We start from the raw sequence: 24,279 nt of genomic DNA, 5'->3' as shown, positions 1-24,279 counted from the left end.
GTAGAGCACAGGGAACTATATTCAGTATCTTGTGATAAACCATAATGGAAAAGAATATGAAAAAAGAATGTCTATATGTGTATAACTGATTCACTTTGCTGTACAGCAGAGACTGGCACAACACTGTAAATCAACTCTACTTCAATAAAGAAAATTTTTTTAAATAAAAATAAATCAGGGGATTCTTTACTGAGTCCACACAACCTCTGCATCTTAATAAAAAATCTGTGTGTGCACAAATGTCTATTTTATTTTACTAGAGAGAGGATCCATTGCCTTCATGCACTTCAGAATCCCAATTCTGAAGACTGCCCGATATATCTCTTAATTAGGCCACCCACGCAGGCAACCTGGTGCTGCTGGTTGCTGTGAGGAACACAGAGGTGACAAAGACACAGCCTCTGCCTTCAAAGAGTGGCTGCAGGGAGGGATGGCGGGGAGAGAGAAGTACACACGTGAGTTAACCCCGAAGCAGAGGAAGAAAAACACCTCAGGAGGGGTGTTAGCAAGGCATCTGGGAGTTTGGAGGAAGTGTGTCTCCTTCATGCTCAAGCAGCATGTTAAGCTGGGTGGGGCTGGAAGGACAGAAAAAAAAAGATGTTTTTAGGAATGCATAGAAATAAAGATGGTGGGCAGAGTGAACACCAATCCAGAGGGTTGTGTCACCAGCTGAGGCCCAGGGAGAATTTAGCAAAAGGGAAATAACTCATTTGGATTTCAGCATGTGAGAGAGCAGTTCTTTGATACTTATCACAGATACAACTTCAGTTATACCATTTGCAATTTGGCTATGGTGCCAATTTAAACCTGTGCTGTTGATAAATGATAAATGTTTCTTAGATGATGGGTAAACACAGCTGGCAACCAGTGGTTCTCAAGCACTCCTCATAAACCTTGTGAAAGAGGTATTCTATCCCATTCTACAGAGGAAGTCACCGTAGACATCATAGCCCATAACTGTAATCACTAGTTTGAGGAATCATGAAGTTCTTGCACATATCCATGGTGAACTTCAAAGGTCCACTGCTGTATAAAATGAGGGTGAACAGTAAAGACAACAGCTAGGACAAAATATTAAGGAATACTGTTATCTTCATTTATGACGCTCATGAAGATTGCTGAGTGGCCATATCATATAATTATACCTGCGCTCCACGAAGCTTAATCCTGCAAAACTACATAAGACGGGTGAGAACAGGGAGGTTGGCAGAAAGGAGAGCAGTTGGCATGGGTAGAGGAGCCATGTGGCCAAGTCCTGTGATCATAAAAAACTTCCAGTGATCCCCAAGTGAGGCTCTACATACAATCAGAGGGGGTCACTGAGACAGGACTGAAAGATGCTCACCACACAGCTTTTTTTTTTTTTTTTTCCTGCGGCACATGGGCCTCTCACCGCTGTGGCCTCTCCCGTTGCGGAGCACAGGCTCCGGACACGCAGGCTCAGTGGCCATGGCTCACGGGCCCAGCCGCTCGGTAGCATGTGGGATCTTCCCGGACCGGGGCACGAACCTGTGTCCCCTGCATCGGCAGGTGGACTCTCAACCACTGCGCCACCAGGGAAGCCCTCACCACACAGCTTTAAACTAAGGTTCCACAAGGAATGTGGTACCTATAAATAAATAACGGAGGTGACATCGGCAAGATGGCAGAATAGGAGATCCCCAGCTCTAGCCCCCTCACAGAAACTCCAACTTAGCAACTATCCACATACAAGAATGCCTTTGTTAGCACCCCTGAACCCAGGGGTAAGGTTACAGCATCACAGAAGAACACAAAAACTGAGAAAAACTACATTAAGAAGGGTAAGAGGAATAGCTTCACTTCATCCTTGATAAATGAATAATGTTTTAACGTATCTTGTAATGACTTATAAATAGTACAGATGTACGGCATTATTTTCTTAAAGCATTAATTTCTTAAAAGATAAGCAGACTGAATTTCCCTATTCCTGTTTTGAAATTCTTTCTCTCTCTCAGGTTCTAAGCTTAATTTCAGATGGCCAAGTAAATGGTCATAAGAGCATAAGGTACGATGGTGGCCTGGCGAAGAGAAGAAAGGGCTGAACTGGAGCCATATAACAGGGAAGCCTAGAGAGGACCTGACAGCTCCTCCAGGATGGGAGTCAAGAGTGACTATGCAGTTTCTGGTCTAGGTCCAGGAGGACAAGGGTGTGATTAATAGAGGGGGAGTCAGGAGAGGAAGGGGCATGGATGAGCTGGGTTCCATGTTGGGTGTGAAGGATTGTGTGTATTCTTTTTGTCTATCTGGCTTAAATAAGCCAAATTAGTACCACTGACAACACTGCTCCTGAATGGGAGTGAAGGACAGTGCAGAGCCTCAGCTCCGTGCTCTGCCTTGGACCATGGAAATGCAAACCATCAGAGAAACACCTATGCAGTTTTCAGGAGAATCACAAATTCCTTTAGATAACTAAGTCACTTGTCACAGATTTCCTCCAAAACTCGTCTCTGAGCTTAGCTCACAGCAGGTGTTACATACATACCACTGATCCTCTACAGGGAGGTCTCCGGCAGAACAGAGGAAAAGGGTGGGGACTTAATGCTATCACCAGACTTGGTTTAGAGTGCATTCAGTCTGTTCCCCATTCTGAAAACCAAGGGTATCCACTGCCCCAATCCACACACCCCTGCCAATAAATGAATGAATATAGAATATACCCGTAGAACCAGAGAGTGATAAAGACTAATGGGGAACTTTGAGATCATCCCAGCCAATCGACTGTTTTTACAGATGAAGAATCCAAGGCCTACAGAGGAGAAAGCACAGAAGTATTTAGGGGCAGGCAGACTTCTCCTGATTCTTCTTCCTACCACCTGAGAGCAAATCAAAAAGGATGCTGGGCTCCCCTGGTGGCGCAGTGGTTGAGGGTCCGCCTGCCGATGCAGGGGACGCGGGTTCATGTCCCGGTCCGGGAAGATCCCACATGCCGCGGAGCGGCTAGGCCCGTGAGCCATGGCCGCTGAGCCTGCGCATCCGGAGCCTGTGCTCCGCAACGGGAGAGACCACAACAGTGAGAGGTCCGCGTACCGCAAAAAAAAAAAAAAAAAAGGATGCTCACTTCCCAGGGCATAGCACCTTCACCTGCAGTGGCTGAGATACATACCATAGGGCATCTGGCACTATATGCTTTAATTGCTGTAGGAAAGAGAAGCCTAGAGGTGGATATAGAAAAAGAAAGGAGGCACATTCTCTAAGCATGTTTTTACTGTGGTTCCCTGCATTTTTTTAACAATGGCTCACACTACTAATTATTAGTCAACTAACCACTTTTAAGAGAAATAATATCAATATCTATTTTTCTTTATATGGTATCCGAAATCTGTATACAGGGTTTACTTCTTTTTAAAAAAGGGAAGGAAATCAAGATCATATGTTCACTCTGAAATAAAATACGTTTTGTGTGTCTTGAGCAGAAGAAAAAATAGAAGCCCTTGCTGTAACTCATTGCTCATTTTGTAACATGCTTTTAAGAGGATCTGTAAATCATAAAACTCTCAAGAGTTAGAAATTAAATTTCAAAAACAGCATTGGCTGTCTTGACCAGGTAACATTACTGAAAGGCTCATTATAGCTAGAATTTATGGCAGAACAACATGGATAAATCAGATTATATTAAGAGAAAAACATATAATGATACAAAGCTCACATTAACACAGAGGGCTTTTAAGTTTGCTTTGAATAAAAATTTTCTACTCACATAAAATTTTAATTGAAGAAGAGATAGTTATCCAATTACCTTAGTCTCACCTTAATTTCCTAAGTTTCTAAAATCAGAAAATGTTCAAAGAAAAAAAATAAGCTACATCTGGAGAGATGATTGACTAAGGATCAGATCCTTATTCTGATATCTAACAAGTTCAAGTAATCTATCTAGAAATTCCTCAATCCGCATTGGAAACCACAGTTTTGCTTGAGTTATAAGAAAAAGAAAAAATATGTATATATTTTAAGCCAAAACTATAAGAATTTTCATATATTGCTTATGAGAGTAATTACCAGAACAAGACCACATGAAAAGCAATTTAACAATATCTATCAAAATCACAAATCCATATATCCTCTGACCCAAAAATTCTATTTCTGAAAACGTATCTTATAAATAAACTTGCACACATACAAGGTTACTTACAGCAGCAATATTTGTTAATCGAAGACTAGAAATAGTCTAAATGCCCATTAATAGGACACTTGTTAAATAAATCATGGTACAGTTATACAGTGGAATACTATGTATCAGCAGAGATAAATGATGAAGTGCTCTCTGTATTGTATGGAAAAATCTCCAAAATCTTAAGTAAAAAATTCAAGGAACAAAAGAATGTGCATTATAAGCCACATTTTATATTAAAAGGGAAGCAAGGAAAAAGAATAATTTATGTTTGCTTCTAAAGAGATTTTTTTAGAGATAAAGAAATTTAAAATAAAGAGATTTTGGAAAGATACATAAAAAACTGGGGAGGTGGAGAATGAGATGGGAGGGAGGTATTTCACTGTGTATCTTTTTGTTCTCTTTGATTTTTAAACTATGGGAATACATTACCTATTCAAAAAATTAAGTAATTTTCAAACAGCAAGAGCTATCTACTTAATGCTCAAACCATTTTATTAAATGAAATGCTTCCTTATAACAAAGAAAGCAGAGATTTTAGCATATCCTCAAACAAACCTGACCTTCGAACCTTTAAGCGAAATATGAAATTAGATGACTCTTGTCCTTATTTCTTTAAAAGAAGAAGTGTTTTTTTTTTAAAAGGAAGGAATTTTGCCTTTTTTTAAAAATTTTTATTTATTTATTTATGGCTGTGTTGGCTCTTCGTTTCTGTGCGAGGGCTTTCTCTAGTTGCAGCAAGTGGGGGCCACTCCTCAACGCGGTGCACGGGCCTCTCACTATCGCGGCCTCTCTTGTTGCAGAGCACAGGCTCCAGATGCGCAGGCTCAGTAACTGTGGCTCACGGGGCTAGTTGCTCCGCGGCATGTGGGATCCTCCCAGACCAGGGCTCGAACCCGTGTCCCCTGCATTGGCAGGCAGATTCTCAACCATTGCGCCACCAGGGAAGCCCGAAGAAGTGTTTTTTATACACCTTGCATAAATGTAACATGTTGAGTACTTTGGTCTAAAAAATAATCCCATTTCAATGTTTTCAAGTTAAATCTGAACTTGGTTACTGACATAAAAAAAGAACCAAATTCCAGCAATGCTGTTAAATTTTCAGAGCTTTCCTTTCTCACCATAGAAAACACCCATACCTCTGTCAGAATGGTTCTTCCTCCCGTGGGGGATTCGGTTAAGGCAAAGAATATATCCATCTTCTGTCACAACTAGGTGTTCCTCACTAGGGAATCCCCAGTGAGAGATAATTTCACTCTGTGGAGCAAAGGAGAAGACAAAGTGTCAATGACATTCTCCAGGTTTTCCTTAAGAAATGAATTGTTACTGAAATTGCAGTCTGCTCAATCTAGTAGCCAACATCCCATCGCAAAAGTAAATCCTCCCCTTGTTTTACCTCTGTGTTCTACTCACAGATGTTCAGCTAAACCATTTTAACATGTTCTACACCAAGTGTGTCTTATTTTACCATAGCTTTGGGCTTCTTTGTTTCCATCCTGGCTCCCAGGTACAAATAAACACTTCTTTCTTTCTTTTCTAAATATGCCAGGTAATACTGTAATCTACCATTTTCCTTGTTTTAAGAGACCCCATCCTGGGAAATGAAGCATAAAAAGTATTAATCTGTTTTTAACCAATGGACCAATAAAACTACACTAGAATGTCAAGGTAGAGTTGAACAAGAAAAGAAAAAATGATTGTGATAGCATACGCTATTTGTTTTTCTCTTTCTGACTTACTTCACTCTGTATGACAGACTCTAGGTCCATCCACCTCACTACAAATAACTCAACTGCGTTTCTTTTTATGGCTGAGTAATGTTCCATTGTATATATGTGCCACATCTTCTTTATCCATTCATCTGTCGATGGACGCTTAGGTTGCTTCCATGTCCTGGCTATTGTAAATAGGGGTGGGATAGGGAGGGTGGGAGGGAGACACAAGAGGGAGGAGATATGGGGATATATGTATATGTATAGCTGATTCACTTTGTTATAAAGCAGAAACGAACACACCATTGTAAAGCAATTATATTCCAATAAAGATGTTAAATAAATAAATTAATTAAATGATTGTGGTAATCATTTTACAATATATACATAGTGCAAATCATTATGTTGTACACCTTAAACTAATACAATGTTATATGTCAATTATATCTCAATAAAACTGGAGGGAAAAGAGGAAAAGTAAGGAATTATGATCAAATTCACTACTCCATAAGGAAAGATCCATGGGGCAATTAATTGTTTTTTGTTTTCTTTTTTTTTAAACTGAGGTTATAGCTGACGTACAATATTATATGTTTCAGGTGTGCAACACAGTGATTCACAATTTTTAAAGGTTAAATTCCATTTATAGTTATTATAAAATATTGGCTACATTCCCTGTGTTGTACAACATATCCTCGTTTATCTATTTTATACATAACAGTTTGTACCAATTAATCCATGGGGCAATTGTTAATTGGGAGCTCAGTGGCATATGGATAACTCAATTATCCAGAAGACTTAGTGTAAATAAGTACTCATTATTCTCTCTACCACAAACACTTGAAAGGATTTAAGTTTATCATTCTTACAGGAAAAAAATTTTTAAATAAAAATGCTTTCAATTTTAAAAAAACTTAAAAAGAAAAGATCTGGGACAAGAAATAAAATGTAACCTTAAGACCCAGATATCAGGTCATACTCTCTTGGCTGACTATAAATTTATCTCCATCTCCAAGGTTGCCTGATTCTTCAGTTGCGTCACTGCATCATCTGTTTTAAAGCTGCTGTTTTCTGTAGCAACATGTACTTTCCTGATATTTTATGCCTAAATAAGGTATCGCCAGATTTAATTGTTTACTTAAGATTAATAACTTTGAAATGTTTTCATTACTCGAGGGACTATTTTTGCTTATTTGTTCTAACAAATTTTTTTTCAGATACTTTGACTTTTGTATTGAACTATGGACATTGCTAATCCGTCCTTGTTCAGCACATTGAGTATTAACATTCTTTCAAAGTTTTGACACTTTTTTTTATTGTTGTTTAAACAAATTCAGTGAGACTTAAAAATGAAATGAATGTATAAAAATATCACTTATCTTACTAAGAAGTATATGTTTTAACAGCAAATGAGGTTTGTAAAATACACATTACCTTTTAGGTAAAGTCCAGCTAGCTGAATCTAAGATTCGGAGAACAGGAAAAACATAATGTGATATAAAGAGAATAGAGTTTGTGGCTTCGTGTAGCTACATAACTGGATTTCAGAAAATAATTAACATTGATCACAGATGCGCTTTTAAAAACAGATGACTTTGAGAAACTTACCACATTCATGTTTGTTTCAGGATCCACAGGTGCCAGCTTCCCTCTGGATACCTCGGAATGCAGGGTCCCAAGGACCAAACAGACCACCAAACACCAGAGCCACATTTTCATTCTGTATAAAACAGTCTGCTGTTACTTGTCTACACAAAGTTTTACTACACAAAATTATGTTAGTAAATAATGCTCCCATACAAAGTTCTGAACCACGTTTAGGTCAGGTAAAAGTTAGGTAAAGGGCAAATATAGAACAAATGACTCAAGCCATACCTCGAAGCAAAAATTGAGGAATTCTCTTTTACTGGGAAACCTCCCACCCGCCACCCCCAGTTAATATGTGACATTTGGAGCCCAGAACACCCACTCACCTCCTCACCAGGTGGTTAAACATAATGTTCCCAGAGAAATAGCAGAAAGAAGGACTCAGAAGAGAATAGGTTGAGAAAAAGGAAGATCCCCCAAATTCCAGAGCCTGTTAACCTCCCACCTTTTCCTAATTGTAATTTAAACACTTTTAAGTTCAGCGATATGAGTTCTTGCTCCCACTAGCTATTCACTTCCCTTCGTGCATAAAATTACACCCAAGGGAAAAAGTGTAATGAAAGAAAAGAGAGCTTGCAAGAGCAATAGAGGGAAAGAAGACCACCCCTCTTTGCTTCTGAGACCCTCCAGCCATCACCAAAGACCATCTAGTTTCTGGCAGTGATGGCACAAAATCATAGTGTAGCAAAGACCTTGAAGATGGATGTTAAAGGCAAAATGAAGTGACTCTTCCAAGGACACCCAGATGGTTAGAGGCAAAGCTGGGACAACAGCCCAGGCCTCCCACATTTTTTAAAATAAATATAATCATTCAAAAAGATGCATGAGTGTATACCCATACAAAGACTTGTGCAACAGCCAAACACTGGAAAAACCCAAATGCCCCTAATGGGTGAATGGGTCAACATGTTGTGATATATACACACTACTCAGCAATAAAAAGGAATGCACATAAAATAACATGGATGAATCTCAAAACAATTATGGTGAGTGAAAGAAGCCAGACCATATAAATAAATATGTACGATTTCATGTCTATAAAACTCTAGAAAATGCAACCTTATCTCTATTGACGTAAAGCAGATCAATGGCTGCCTGGGGAGACGAGGGCCAGGAGCTAAGCATTGCAAAGGGAAATCTTTTGGGGGTGATGAACAGGTTAATGATATTGAACGTATCACAGTTTCACATGTGTATACATATCAAAACATAAAATTGTACATTCTAAATATGCCCTGCTATTGTACGTCAGTAATACAATACAGCTGTTTTTTTTTTTTTTAATACAGCTGTTTTTAAGTCTTGGGCTTAAACTGAGTATTCCACAAGTCTTAAGAAATTGGTTCTCAGAAGATTGCAAAAGTGAACTGACTCCCTTCTGTCGGTGCATCTCTTGATGGTGCTACAGTGATTTCTCCCAGCAGTGGTGAACCTGGAAATTCTAGACAGGAGGGGATGTTATCTTGAGTCTCTACTGGCAAAGCAAGCCCACTGTGCTTACTCATAAGTTTGTATTTCTCTACAGTGGTTGCGAAGGGCTGTACAGTTCCGGGCTACCTTTTATTATAAATATAACCTTCCAAAAGCCCATTATTACTCGGGAATAAGGAGTATATTGAAAAGAAAAGTGAAAGTCTGTAACCACAATTTGAAACAGTGAAGCCTCTGGCAGTATCTGCGTTTCCACTCAGGCCTATCCTCTGGGACCTGGGCCAGCTGTCCACAATGGAAGCTCCAGGAAGATAACAGCTGAAGCCACTCAACTGGAAATGTCACCCAGCTGATTTTTCCTTCCAACAAAACACTAGTTTTTCAACCTACTCGTCCAGTAATTGTCATAAGGATGAGGATTGAGAAATTCAAGAGAGAAAAAGCCTCCTCCAGGATGCATGCAATGTGCTTTGCTGGGCTCTCTTAGCAATTTTTATCTCAACCCTTTTTATACTGTAACAATCCAATTAAGTACTTGTCTGTCTTCATTTTACCCCAGCCCAAGGGCAGAGCCAGCATCTGAGTCAACTCTGAACCCCCAGGACCTAGCAAAGTGTAGGTGCACAAAACAGATTTTGAAAAATGGGATTGGGGCAGTCCAGAGTTCAGTGGCTGAAGAAAAGCTCCAAAGCAGCTTGTCATTCAGCTTTCTAATAATAACACCACCACTAATAATTTCCGCTCCCATTTAATCTCCTGCTATGCTCCAGACTTCCGCAGGCAGCGTTTCCGACCTACTATGTTAATTACGCCTCCGACAACTTTCTGCAGTACCGTTAGGTCCTTTTTCCAGGAAACTGAGCCTCACCCAAGTTAAGTACTGGAAGCAAAATGCCAACTGGTTAAATAGTATCGCCAAGATATTCACCAGGACCGATGTCAAACCGTTATCGACCACACCTTGACTAACAAGTTAGAGTGGTCTGCAGGCTGCCTGGGGGAGTTAATAGGAGTAAAGAACAAGGAGGAAGGAGGTGAGGGAAGCTGGGAATCAGAAATCCTGCGTGTCGCTGCAGCCCAGAGGTGACCGCGCCTGCCCAGGAAACCCGAGGGCACCTGGGAAACAGCAGGCAAATTCAAGACAGCCCTCAATTCCTGGGTCACCGCGAGATGCCTCGGGCGATCACCTGCAGAAGAGGCATCCACAGGTGCTCCAGGTAAGACGCGCCGGAGACCAGCGCAGAGAGTCCTGCCGGCGTGCGGAGGCTCAGGGCCGGCTGGAATGAGCCTTGGAAGCGGTGCGGGGCCCTGGCCTCAGAGCCCGTGGGGGGAAGCCGAAGCTGCGGCACCCGCACCTGGCAGCGCAACGGGGCCGGCACTCACCTGAGCAATCCTCCCGGGCCGCTGTCCACAGCCGCAGTGCCAGCTCGCGGGGCTGGGTCCCCGGCTGGGACCTGGAAGAGGCGGTGACGGCTGGACGCCAGGGCCCGCTCCCGCCTCCGGCTACCAGCGCCCCCAATCAGAGCAGCCGGCCGCCGGGAAGTGCCGCGGAGACACCGCCCAGGCCTAGCGCCGCCGCCGCTTCTGAGAGGGTCCGCCGCTGAAGCGGAGCATGCGCCATGGACCAAGAGGTGCGGCGCCCTGCGGCCTCCTCCCCGGCGGAGTCGATTACCAGCTACACCTGCAGGCCGCACCCGCCCGGTCTCCTAGCGGCTGCCCCCGGCTCTGCCCCAGGGGCTCTTGCAGGGCCGCCACTCTCTGCGCCTAGCACGGAAAACATAGGCTCTACGGATGAAAAGAAATTATATGCTACGGATAAAGCTCTTAGCGGTGTGCCTGCTGCAAAGTAATCTTACTGTACATTTTATTTTTATTGCTAAGATGCCTAGCATTATTAAGACACTAGGGGTATAGTAGCCAAACAAGAGCCCTCTTCTCCTGCTTACATTCTAATGGGAAGAAACACCATGAATAAATTAAAAAATGAGGTAATGGAAAGTGCTATGAAGAGCAATAAAAAACTAAAGGGATAATGAAGGTGGGTGCTATGTTATGCACAAGGTAATCAGGAAAGGACTCTCTGATGAAGTGACACCTGAGCACAAACAAAAAGGAGGTGACTCAGAGCCATGTGGATACTGGGGAAGGAGCATTCTGAGATGAGAGAATAGCAAATGCAAAGGTCCTGAGGCAGGAATATTCTTAGTAGGTTCTAGTAAGCGAAATTTGGTCAGCGTGGCTGGAACAGAATGCACGTGGTGGAGAGTGGTAGAACATGAAGTCCTAGAGGTGCCTTGGGGGCCAATTGTAACGACTCTGCTATTTCTTCTGACCAAGATAAGAAGCCATTGGAAGGTTTTCAGGAGAAAGGCAACAAAACCTTGCCAGTCATATCATTTGTAAATATTTTTCCCCATTCCATAGGTTGTCTTTTTATTTTGTCAGTGATGTCCTTTGCTGTGCAAAAGCTTTTAAGTGTAACTAGATTCCCCCTCCCCTTTTTTTGCTTTTGTTTCCTTTGCCTTTGGAGACAGATCTAAAAATATATGTATATATTACTATGATTTATGTCAAAGAATGTTCTGCCTATGTTCTCTTCTAGGAGTTTTATGGTTTCAGGTCTTACATTTAGGTCTTCAATCCATTTTGAGTTTATTTTTGTATATGGTGTGAGGAAATGTTCTAATCTCATTGTTTTGCATATAGCTGTCCAGTTTTCCCAGCACCACTTGTTGAAGTGTCTTTTCTCCATTGTATATTTTTGCTTCCTTTGTCATAGATTAATTGGCCATAGGTGCGTGGGTTTATTTCTGGGCTCTCTATTCCATTCCCTCTTAATAGTTTAACTGCCAGCAGGCCATTTTTCACTTTGTCACAAAGAAGGGGCCAATTGAGTCCTGAAGGAAATGGGGGAGCTTGCCCTGTCAATATTGGGGCAGGGGAGGCTTCCAGGTGAAGATTCAGAGGGTGGCAGGGGTAGAGGTAAGGATGGGGAAGTCCATCATGTATGGCTACATAAATCCTTGCAAGAACTTTGGCTTTTACTGATTTGAAAATGCTTTTGTTGTTTTATTTTAACATTGCTTATTATTGAGTTTGTGGTTGTTCTGTGATACACTTACATGATATTTTAAAACAATGAAATTGTGCTTATGTCTTTAAACAATTTGTTTGCAGTGACTTCTATACCCCTTGTAACATTATAATCCACAAATTTCTGTTGGAGTTCTATAACATATTATCATTTTAAAAATGATTCATGGTTCAAAACAAAACAAAACCAGACAAATGAAAAAACAAACAAACAAAAAAACTCAGAGGAGCTATTAAAGTAGAGAGAGAGAGGGCAATTACACTTTTTGTCTGTACCATTCATTTCATTACAGAGAAGGAATCTTCCAAAGAAGAGAAGAACCAGGCTAAATCCCTGGGATCTTTAGGAGAAAAGAAGGGCTGAAAGGGAGCAGACTGAGACCTGAGTAAAGGCCACAGTGGTCAGCAGTGCTGGGTTCTCCCACAAGATCCTGGTTACCCTGTAAACCCTAGGAATATGGAAATCAGTGTCAATACTAAGTGCCAACCAATTGTAGACAGCCAGGCCAGTCTCACAATTACTCTCATAAGATCAGTCTTTCCAAGTATTGCAGAATTTATTTGCATTTTATAGAAAGCACAGATCTGAATGTAGTTAAGGAAGCAACTATAGACAGAACTAGCAGATGCAGCATTAGCTTTAAAAGATGTTCTGTACCTTTATATCTGCTGGCTTGTTCCTTTTATGTGTAGGCAACTTTCTAGAATTTCTCCTTATTCTCTACCTCCTCCTCCAACCCTTTCCCTTCCTGTGTGAGTCAGAACTGAGCTGTCAGAGCAGAAAATGAAAGCCTCTCTCCTTGCCTCAAATTTAGAAAAATATATATTTATTTTTTGTTTTTATGAAACTTTTATATGTTATCACCATCAATCATGTTGGGTACAAAAGAAGAAGGCAGCTGCCTCAAGGGAGTGGAAGAGTGACCCGGTTATGACTTGTGATGCTTGACTGTAGACACATCTTTTCTGCAAGTCCTAAAATGTCTGTTCTGCTCAGACTTGGGAAATAGTTCAACAGTTAACGAGAAGGGCCTCAATATTAGAGGACTGAGAAAGCAGGGAAAGAACTGTGTTATTATATTATGCTTTATGTTATCTTGAGTGGAAGATAGGGAGTCTATACAAATTTTTGTTTGTTTGTTTTTGTTTTTTTTGTTTTTGCGGGATGCGGGCCTCTCACTGTTGTGGCCTCTCCCGTTGCGGAGCACAGGCTCTGGACGTGCAGGCTCAGCGGCCATGGCTCACGGGCCCAGCCGCTCTGCGGCATGTGGGATCTTCCCGGACCTGGGCACGAACCCATGTCCCCTGCATCGGCAGGCAGACTCTCAACCACTGCACCACCAGGGAAGCCTTATACAAATGTTTTGACTCAAGTCTGTCTCAGCTTCTATTTCCTGTTTCTCAGTTTCTATAGAGGGCCTATCTAATGACCTCATAAATCTGTTCCAGATGAAGAGCTGTCTATAAAATGCTCTATGATTCGATGACCATGTGTGTCACAAGGTCTGTAAATTGCTCTGAAAACTGCTGTGAGAATTACTTTGATATAATTACTTATGACAGCAAGATTGCAAAACTTCAGAGAGCATTTTGATCACCCTGCAGCATGCTTTACAGATATCTCTACAGCTAATCTGTCTAAAAGAGGAAAATAAGGAATGGAGAATAGAATAATGTGCAGGTGGCCATGAACATGCAACTTAAAATATTTTAGTTTGTAACCATCAACCTTACTCCTACAGAGGATCTATTCTTATACTAGCTTCAACCTTCCTGTTCATGTGGTGTATACCCGAAACGCTCAATGTCAGCTTTTTGAAAACAGGTATCACGACTTGTATCAGTTTGGATTCTAACTAGGACACTTAAAATGGGATGATTGAGAGAGCTGACTTACGAAGGGACTATTTAACAGTTGTTGGGTAGGGGAATCACAAGACAGCACAGCAGTTAGCCATCACTAGGCCCAAAGAGATGAGATGGCTACTGGAAAACGGAAGGAAAGAGTCTCATAGAAGGCCCCTTGAAAGGAACAGTACCCTTCAGTAGACTGACATAGCACTTAGCCTCTCAGCAGGGAGAGAACCAGAGAAATAAACCCTCTACCGTCACTGTCTCTCTCCCTTCTTCTCCAAAATGCTCCCCATTGACAAAACTCAATCAGTAGCTGGAGGACACAGGAGCCTGTTAATATAGTCTATTCCATAATCCTTCCACTTCACAGGGCAGGATGGAAAAAGATGAAAAATGGAGCTAGATTGGGGAAATTCAAGATAATGTTCACATGATCTTTCTACACTCTATGCTGGCAGAGGGAAGTAGGAGGAAGGCCAGAATTGTGGTTAACAATGCGGACTCAGGGATTAGACCTCCCAAGTTCAAACCAGTATCTACAACTTGTTAGCTATGCAAACTTGGGGAAGATTTTTAACTTCTTTCTGCCTGTTTCCTCATCTGTAAAATAAAATTAGTAGTGTCTAAGACCATTTCAAAGTTTAGACAAGATAAAATGTGTAAAAGCACTTAAGAGTTATTTGTAGTGAGGTGGATGGACCTAGAGTCTGTCATACAGAGTGAAGTAAGTCAGAAAGAGAAAAACAAATACCGTATGCTAACACATATATACGGAATCTAAAAAAAAAAAAATTGGTCATGAAGAACCTAGGGGCAGGATGGGAATAAAGATGCAGACCTACTAGAGAATGGACTTGAGGATATGGGGAGGGGGAAGGGTAAGCTGGGACAAAGTGAGAGAGTGGCATGGACATATATACACTACCAAACGTAAAATCGATAGCTAGTGGGAAGCAGCCGCATAGCACAGGGAGATCAGATCGGTGCTTTGTGACCACCTAGAGGGGTGGGATAGGGAGGGTGGGAGGGAGGGAGACACAAGAGGGAAGATATATGGGGATATATGTATATGTATAGCTGATTCACTTCGTTATAAAGCAGAAACTAACACACCATTGTAAAGCAATTATACTCCAATAAAGATGTTAAAAAAAAAAAGCACTTATAATAGGTCTGGCATATAGCACTCGATAAATGTTGGTTAATTGTTTGTGGTTTTTTTTTAACATTTTTCCTTACAGTAAATTCCTTTCTATAAATTCAGTTTATTTGCTTATTATTAATGGCTTTTCGTTATCATATAGGTTCAATATAATTCCCACTTTGGTGTGTATATATCTAACACAATTCTCCTCTGCATACCTAATTTTACAAAAATGGCCTCATACTATACATATTATTTAGTTGTCTACTTTATTCCCACTTAATATTGGAAATCTTTCTATGTCATTCAACATTTTAAAAATCATTTTTAATGGTTGCATGTATGATTTTGTCATTTGGAGGTACAATAATTTACTAACAAATCCCCTTTGTTGGATGTTTAAGTTATTTCCATTTTTAAAAACCAATATCAGGGACTTCCCTGGTGGCGCAGTGGTTAAGAATCCACCTGCCAATGCCGGGGACACGGGTTCGATCCCTGGTCAGGGAAGATCCCACATGCCACGGAGCAACTAAGCTCGTGCACCACAACTACTGAGCCTGCACTAGAGAGCCCACAAGCCACAACTACTGAAGCCCGCGTGCCTAGAGCCCATGCTCCGCAACAAGAGAAGCCTCCACAACAAGAGAAGTCACCGCAATGAGAAGCCTGTGCACCACAGCGAAGAGTAGCCCCCGCTCACCGCAACTAGAGAAAGCCCGCGTGCAGCAACGAAGACCCAACGCAGCCAAATAAATAAATAAATTTATAAAAAAAACAATATCAGCTATTATGCATGGTAATTCCATTAGGATAAAGTCTTTGAAATAAAATTTATAGGTCTAACAAAGGTTCTCCTTTAAGGATTTTTCTTATTTGTTCTAATATTTTATTCTTCTTTCAACATTGTTTAAAGATGCCAACATAGGGACTTCCCTGATGGCACAGTGGTTAAGAATCCACCTGCCAATGCCAGGGACACAGGTTCGATCCCTGGTCCAGGGAGATCCCACATGCCATGGAGCAACTAAGCCCGTGCGCCACAACTACTGAGCCTGCGCTCTAGAGCCTGTGAGCCACAACTACTGATGCCCGCGCGCCTAGAGCCCGTGCTCCGCAACAAGAGAAGCCACCACAATGAGAAGCCCGTGCACTGCAACGAAGAGTAGCCCCCACTCACCGCAACTAGAGAAAGCCCACGCACAGCAACGAAGACTCAACGCAGCCAAAAATAAATAAATAAAAATAAATTAATTCAGAAAAGAAGAGATGCCAACATATTAGACAAACAAATCTTTGGTAATGTAAGTGTTAACTTCTCTGGAGACAACCATACAATCCTTTAAGATGACATGAAAGTGTGTATAAGTGAGACTGAGGTTTCTGCAGCCTAGAGGTTTCCCTCTCTTTGGGGGTAAATTTAAAGTGACATATTGGCAAGACAATAATTCAACTGTAGCTTTTTTTTTTTTAATGGGTAAGCACTTTATTTATTTATTTTGGCTGTGCTGGGTCTCAGTTGCAGCACGCGGGATCTTTAGTTGCAGTATGCGAACTCTTAGCTGCAGCATGCATGCAGATCTAGTTCCCTGACCAGGGACTGAACCCCGGCCCCCTGCATTGGTAGCGCAGAGTCTTACCCACTGGATCACCAGGGAAGTCCCTCAACCGTAGCTTTTGAAAATATTTCCTTTCCAAACGTTAACATCCGGTAAATGAACATATCCCCTGTTAGATCAAAGAACTCAACACAGGAAAAGCACAAGCATGGGTACTCCCTTCACCTCCGTGCATCATCTTAGACCTTTCTTAGACCCCAGGCTGCTCCAGGAAATTCTGGTCACCTAGAAAGACCCTTCACCTCTAGCTCATGCTAAAAGTACTCCTTATTCCGAACAAGATGAAAGATAACATTCTTCCTAAGGGAAGGCAGAAGGAGGAATCACATTTGTTAAGCATTTCCTGTAAGTGTCTTCCTAAGTACTTCACATCCAATATCTCAATAACCCCTTGCAAATATGCATAAAATTCTCTAGACTGCTCACTTCTTTATCCAAAAAAGAAGGATGTTATATCTTTCTAATTCATTTTAGGTGACTCCTGGCACAACTAAGTATCTCCCTGAAAGACAGGTAATAAGTAATATCTGATAGAGATGAGAATAAGACAAAAAGGACTCACTTGCTTTCATTTGGCTTAAAGAAAAAAAAAAGAAAGCACTCTATTATAAGCAATACTCAGACCAATGCATGATACAGTGCAAAATTTTAATACAATGTGGTTAAACACAATATTCAAGCACATGAAGGTCATCTTCTGACAGATGAACTGGGCATTTTTTCAATAGTTTCCTTAGTGTAACTTTATAAAATTCTTGCCTTCAAAAGTGTCTGGTGTCTTGATACTTGTTCAAAAGTCTGATATAAGACAACCACATCTCAACAGTGAGAGATTTAGGAGAACATCCTAATGCCCGTCTTCAGAATACATCATCAGAGAACTGATCACCATCTTCATCCCTTACTCCTTGGTATTTCCCCCAAAGTCTACCCTCTGGATTATAGGTATGCATTTTAATGTTCGGTCTTTCAGCTAATCTTTGTCCTGGGATCTTGGCTTGCATCTCCTCACAACTGTTTCTGCTCTTTCTGAAGTGCCAAATATCCTTCTAGGAAAGCAGCCGTGTAGGTGTACAGTGACATGGTAGATGTCCAGCTGCTGTGATGCCATTAAGATGCTTCTTATCCTTGTGCCTCCTTCTTCAGAGGAAACAGGAGGCCCTCTTCTTGCATAATGACAAAAGGGAATACATTTGTTTTAAGTTTTCGTGGTGAGGGCGCTGGGTTTTTGGCCCAAATTCCTAGCACTTCCATGAATGAGGCTCCTTCTGAGTTCCACTGTGAAGGCCTAGCCACAGGTACAGTACTTGTGTTTTCCTCTGAGTGATTTTTACCTTGTGATCCTTTGTAACCTATCAATAAACAGGTTGTCAGAGCTGGAGTATCTTCTGCTTCACTTGAATGTCGATGCTGAGGGAGGTACTCACTAGCTTCGGAAGAGGAAGGCGCGCAGGCCCTGCAGCTGGAAGGCCGGCTCTCTCCCGCTGAGGACTCGCTTTTGAAGTCTCTCCACCGTTCGTGAAGGGGACGAGTGGTCCCTGTTTGTGTGAGGTTGCTTTAGATGACCGGCTGTTATCTGCGGAGGAACAGCCAGGAACGGGTCATAAAATGTCGCGAATCACTGTCAGAATTCTGGGCCTTAGCCGGGTCCACATCCTTTCCCGCAGTGGCTTTTCGCCTTGGTGCACGGTCTACGGGATGAAACAGTTCGTGTTTCCTCCAAGCTCCTCACGTTGTGCAATTTGGCCACAGAGTTGAAGCCCTTTTCACTCTCGGCGGGCAGTTTGCAAGTGACCTTGTCGTTGTCAAAGCCTCGCCTAGCGCTTCAGCGCCTCCCAGAGCTCTGCCGGACTCGGCGGCCCGAGTCCCAGGAGCTGGGGCTCCAAGCGGGTACACGGGCGCGAGGCTGGAGGGCGACGTACAACTCGGTCCCCCGGCAGTCCCGCCGCTCGCACCCATCGCTGCCGAGAAAGACAAATACCGTATGCTAACACATATATATGGAATCTAAGAAAAAAAAAATGTCATGAAGAACCTAGGGGTAAGACGGGAATAAAGACACAGACCTACTAGAGAATGGACTTGAGGATATGGGGAGGGAAGGGTAAGCTGTGACGGGGTGAGAGAGTGGCATGGACATGTATACACTACCAAACGTAAAATCGATAGCTAGTGAGAAGCAGCTGCATAGCACAGGGAGATCAGCTCGGTGCTTTGTGACCACCTAGAGGGGTTGGGATAGGGAGGGTGGGAGGGAGGGAGACGCAAGAGGGAAGAGATATGGGGACATATGTATATGTATAACTGATTCACTTTGTTATAAAGCAGAAACTAACACACCATTGTAAAGCAATTATACTCCAATAAAGATGTTAAAAAAAAAAGGATGTTGATTCATTACAAAACCGCCATCTAGAAAGCCAGTCACGAGTTAAACTTCCATCAGAGATCAGTTATTGCAGGATTGGATCATATTTGGGGCACCTATTTTGCAATCTATTTCATATTTGAGAGAGGATGAATTTTAAAAAATTTCTTTACCAAAAATTGAGACTAAGTCCTAGTAATGAATCTGCAGGTCCAATTTGTGATGGCGACTGGATGTGATTACAGAGTCGCTGAGGTGTTAAGATGTGAGGACCTGGGCTTAGACTTTGGAGTCAGAATTCTTGGTCTGTCATTTGTTCGTTGTGTGGTCTCAGTGCCAATTTCTTTCTCTTTAAAGGATTGCTTAACTATGTCTATGCAAAGGGCAGATGGATCTTGGGGACAGTGGATTTTAGTCAACTTAATGAGATGGTCACTTCAGTTTAGCTGCTGTTCCTGCTTTTCATTGTTGGAGAAAATTGACCCATTCTTGGGCAGGTGGTATGCAGCTATGCAACTGGTAAATGCTGTATTATCTATTCATGTTAGTAAAGACCAATAGAAGCAGTTTGCTTCCAGCTGGCCAGACCGGAAATTCACCTTCCCTGTCTTATCTCAGGGATACAGCCCTCTGTCACTGTTTCCTTCACAGAGACTGATATTTCTTCATTTCCCAAGACATCATGCTGGTCCACTGTGATGCTGATGGTATGCTGCTGATTTGGACATGGTAAGCAGGAAGTTGCAACCATTCTAGACACCTTGGTAAGACTCATGTATATCAGTGGGTGGAAATAAGCCCCTTAACATTTCAGAGGTCTGCCACGTTAGTGACGTTTCTAGGAGTCCAGTGTCTGGGGCATGTTGACATGTACTTTCCAATGTGGAATACAAGTTGTTGCATCTGCTCCCTTCTCCTACTGATAAAGAGGTACCAAGCCTAGTGGGCCTCCTTGGAGTCTGAGACAATGTGTACCCCGTTTGAGCCTGCTACTTTGACCCATTTTCTGAATTATCCTAAAGGCTGCCAGTTTTGAGTGCCCACAGAGCAAGAGAAGGGTCTGCAACAGGTCTGAGCTGCAGGCAAGCTGCTCTGCTACTTGTGCCACATGACCCAACAGATTTGAGAGGCCCAAAGTGCCTGTGACAGATAGTGATGCTCTATGGAGCCTTTGTCAGGTGAATCACAGAACACACCTTTAGGATCTTGGAGCATAGCTATGTCATCCTCTGCGAATTACTATTCTCCTTTGAGGAACAGTGTCTGGCTTGTTCAGGACTCTTAGTAGAGATTGAATGAATACTTGACGATAGGCCATCAAGCTATATGTGATTGACTACCCATGATGAATTGGGTGTAGCCTGACCAATCAAACTATAAAGTTGGGTGTGCACAGGAGCTCTCCATCATCAAGAAGTTCTGTAGATGAAACTGAGCCCATGTAGGACCTAAAGACGCAAGGAAGTCCCACAAGCAAGATTCCCATGACCCGTATTCTTTCTACATTGCCTTTTCTCTCTCAGTCCTCACCTATGGCCTCATGGGGAGTTCCATGTGACTAGCTGACTGAGGAAGAGATTATTTGGACCAGTTTATACATGGTTCTGTATGATATGCTTGGTACCTCCCCAAAGTAGACAGCTGTAGCACTCTAGCCCCATTTAGGGGTGGTTCCAAAGGACAGTGGTTATGGGAATTTCCCCCAGTGGAAGAGCTTTGAACAGTTAACCTGCATGTTAATCTTTCCAAGAAGGAAAGATGTCCAGAATTAATGGATCTACGTTGACTGTGGCTCCTTTAACCTGGAAGCTGAAATACCTAAGTCACCACTTTGGGCTCCTTATTCCAGTAATGCAACAGGCATCAGAACTTGGGTCAATGATTGCCAGCTTCCTTTTTTTTTTTTCCCTCCCCACACCTATACTCCCCTTCCAACTCAGGTCCAAGCAGAGAAAGCCAAATACGTTTCTTAAACCAATCACATAAGATGTCCATCTCTAGTTAGTCCTCCTCCAGCTTCCCGGTGCCAGCAGCCCCCAGTCTGGGCTCCTGGAGCCTTCCCTTTCCACCTGGGAGCTTCCCACTGCTCTGTCTGCCTGGGGTCCCCGCCAAATGCAAGTGATGGTGGCGACTCCTCTGGGCACCTCTGAGTAAACAGCTGTGTGTTCTCACTGGAGTCGCCTGTGTTTATCTTACAGGGCATCGCGCCTCCCCAGCAGGTAGAAAAGAAGAAGAGCAGGGTTCCAGGGAGGCGTCGGGCCTGGCTGCGGTTTGGCTCCAGGTGAGGGAGCGCGGCCTCAACTTGGAACAGGGCCTCCTCTAGTTCCCGGGCGGGGGTTCTGGAGGCGATGCTTCTGGAGGCGTGGAGATGGGGGTCCGCGTTTCAATCCCCTAGGTCGGGAGGCCGCCCTCCCTGCTCGCGAGTCCCGGCTGCTCGCACAGCTGCGGTTCCTGCTTTGGCCGCACCTGCAGCTGCTCGCTTGGAGCGCCGCCCGCCCCCGCATCGTCTCCTGCCTCCGCATCGTCTCCTGTCCCCGCATCCTCTCCTGCCCCCGCATCCTCTCCTCCCGCTCCACGGAGCTCGTGGTCTCCATCGTCCATCTCAAGTGTAGTGAGCGCGGCTCACGTTTCATCCCTGCCTCGGCTGCTCACCACGTGAGTGAGGAGTGTCATCCCTCTGTCTTGGCTTTCAGCTTCATTCAGATTCCTCCGGCAAACCTCGATTTCTTCCTGTCGATTTGGACTTGAACTTCCTGAAGAAGCTCCCGGTGGAGCCGATCGTGGCTTTTGCCGCTGGCGGAGGCTGGGGTCTCACCTCAGGGCAGAATGTCTGGGTCTGGCACCTGTCGGGCTGCCCCTGTGGGCGAAGTTCCCTTTGGACAGAGCCGGGGCTCCACTCCCTACTGACACTGCAGGTAGACGGGTGGACTCGGGGACAGGTGGGGGCTGTGCTGGGCTTGGGCTCCTCACAGGTACTCTCCGCGGGGCGGGGCCCGGAGGCCCCCGTGGGCTGCACTTGGATTCCTGGTGCAGGCGGGGCCGGGTTAGACTGTGGCCGAAGCCGAAGCCAAGGGGGCCCCGGATCCGCACGGTTAGGCTGCCTTGGCCGTTCCGCACGGAGGCTGGCGCTTTCCCAGCGCGGGGGATACCTCCTCTGATTTGTGCCGGTGGAGAGGGCGCTGGGGGTGGGCGGCAGAGGCGGTCTTCTTCCCTTGCCGCTCGCTGGCTGTGCTGTGGCCTCCGCCCTGCGCCCTGATCCTCCGCCACATCTGCGTTCCTCCCCGGCGGAGTGTTCTCAGAGCAGCAGTTAGAGGTGGGAATGTGCTGCTTGCAGCTGGCGGGGACCCTGTGCCGTTCCTGGGGGCGGGGAAGGAGCGCTGCGGTTAGATCCGCTGAAGGCTGAGGCTTCAGGGTGACCCGGTAGCCCTCTGGCTCAGATCTCTTGTAACCCAGGAGCAGATATTGGAACATTACCTTGTCTTTCCGGCCTGTCAGTGAGTCCTGGATCTCTGTCTCCACGTGTAACCATGGACGCCATGAATTCAGTCTGCTGGGGGTTTCTGGTCGTCAGAGAGTGGCTCCATGTAGAGCTTTAGTTCCTCATATCCATGACCCACAGTAATCCACGGATCCTTCATGATTTGCTCTTACTTCTTACTGAGAATCAGAGATTTCTTAAACAGATTTTCATTCCATAAACATGCAGAAGAGAATATAATATATTCTGTCCTAGTACCTCTCTGGCAGTTCTTGAAGTTCTGTCCATCAAGAGGCAGGAATCCATCGGCCATTGTAGACAGGGTGACTTCCTGTGGTTCTTCCCTGGAAGAGTTCCTGGCAGCATGAGGGGGACCACCCCAGAAGGTGTCCAGCTTGTTGTAAAAGGTGCATTTGTTGCTGAAGCCAAAGTGTGATGTTCACATCCAAGAGCAGGTTTTCTGCCTTTAAATCTCTGTGGACAATACCCTCCTGGTGGACTCTGCTCTCAGCTGCTTTGCTTTCCTACTGCCATGAGCCACGAGGTACTCAAACACGTCTCCTCCACTAGTGTCCTCCTCTCCGCAAAGGCGGAGAGTTTCCTCAGCCTCCATCACTTCAAATACTTCACTATGTTGAGATGATCCAAACCTTCATGATTCCTGCTTTGCGGGACAGTCTCCGGAGGCTGGAGGAGTTCCACTGAGTCTCATCAATGATCTTCACGGCTCTTGCTTTCCCATCTAGGATGTGTCGGCCAACTTCACCGTAGCCCAGTCTTCCTTGCCAACCGTCTCGAGGGTCTAGAGGACACTATGTGAATCTGGGTCTCTCCTCAACAGAGACGGCTCAGAGGCCCCGCAGCACGCTGGACTCACTGCTGTGCTTGGAGTCGAGGCGTCCTAATGTCGGCTTACATCTGGGAAGAGCTGGTGAGAAGCTTGGTCCAAATCAAAGAAAATCAGTTCAAAGTTCACCCCATGAACTGGTCTTTATGACTGAATCAAAACACAATGCCAAACAAAAATGAAAATAAACTAAACTAATAAGAAAAACTGAAAAAGGAGTGATAAAAAGAATAAAGAAAAAAAAAGAATAAAAAGTAAAAATGAGAAAAAGAAAAAAGTGAGAAAAAGAAAGTAACAAATGAAATACACAAAAATGCCAAGGAGGAAACAGGGTACCTTTGGTCAAAGTCTCTCAGGTAACTGAAAAGCAGCTTCCTGAGCCAGAAGGACTGACAATTTAGGGCCAGCCAGGGACTTGGATAAGTGCTAGGAGCTCCAAAGCAATAGTTTTGCATGAGGTCATGGGAAGAAATGAATCTACCAACAAGGCTGGGGATAACCCATTGTGATTGTCTCACTTTTTGATCTCAAAACACCCTTACTCTTTTAAAAAAAATATTAAGGGCCTCAGAGAGCTTTTTGTATGGGTTATAGCAAGTGACATTACCTTATTAGAAATGGAAACCTGTAGTATGCTTCAGTGGGCTTTTCTAGTTTGGAAAGGTGTGATCATTTCTGGCTTTTGAATACCTCATAATGTCTACACTTAAAATATTCAATAGCCTTTAAAACCTGAATGATTCGGCTCAAAATAATGTCACAACTTAATTGGCATTATGATACTGTCTGAAATGTTCTGTTGCATAAGACACAGTAAAGAACATTATTAATAACTCTAAAGCTGAAGGGAAACTAGCAGGTATCATAGTCTGATTTCTTATTCACAGTCTGCCCAGTTTCTTTGGAGTACATTTCTCTTTCCACACTCTTTCTCTCTTTCTCTCTTTCCTCAGGGCT

The 24,279-nt window shown here is 43.6% G+C and overlaps 1 protein-coding gene across 2 annotated transcripts in view; it reads right to left on the bottom strand.

The window, feature by feature from the left end:
• The window catches only part of LIPA (lipase A, lysosomal acid type), an 87,783-nt gene that overhangs the window by 26,199 nt on the left and 37,305 nt on the right, over positions 1–24,279 (bottom strand). The window contains exons 1-3 of one of the 2 annotated variants that reach the window (XM_060286773.1): positions 10,303–10,600; positions 7,450–7,561; positions 5,269–5,386 (exon numbers count right to left, since the gene is read on the bottom strand). In XM_060286773.1, the coding sequence (XP_060142756.1) occupies positions 5,269–5,386; positions 7,450–7,560 (229 nt within the window). In that variant the 5' untranslated portion in view covers position 7,561; positions 10,303–10,600. Of the gene's footprint in view, positions 1–5,268; positions 5,387–7,449; positions 7,562–10,302; positions 10,601–24,279 lie in introns of those variants that run through there. The other variant, XM_030865035.2, reaches the window with a different exon arrangement.

This window comes from Globicephala melas, chromosome 16, assembly GCF_963455315.2.
Source record: "Globicephala melas chromosome 16, mGloMel1.2, whole genome shotgun sequence".
NCBI lineage: Eukaryota > Metazoa > Chordata > Mammalia > Artiodactyla > Delphinidae > Globicephala > Globicephala melas.
The sequence above is the reverse complement of the archived record's forward strand: the minus strand, read 5'-3'. Positions and strand labels throughout refer to the sequence as shown.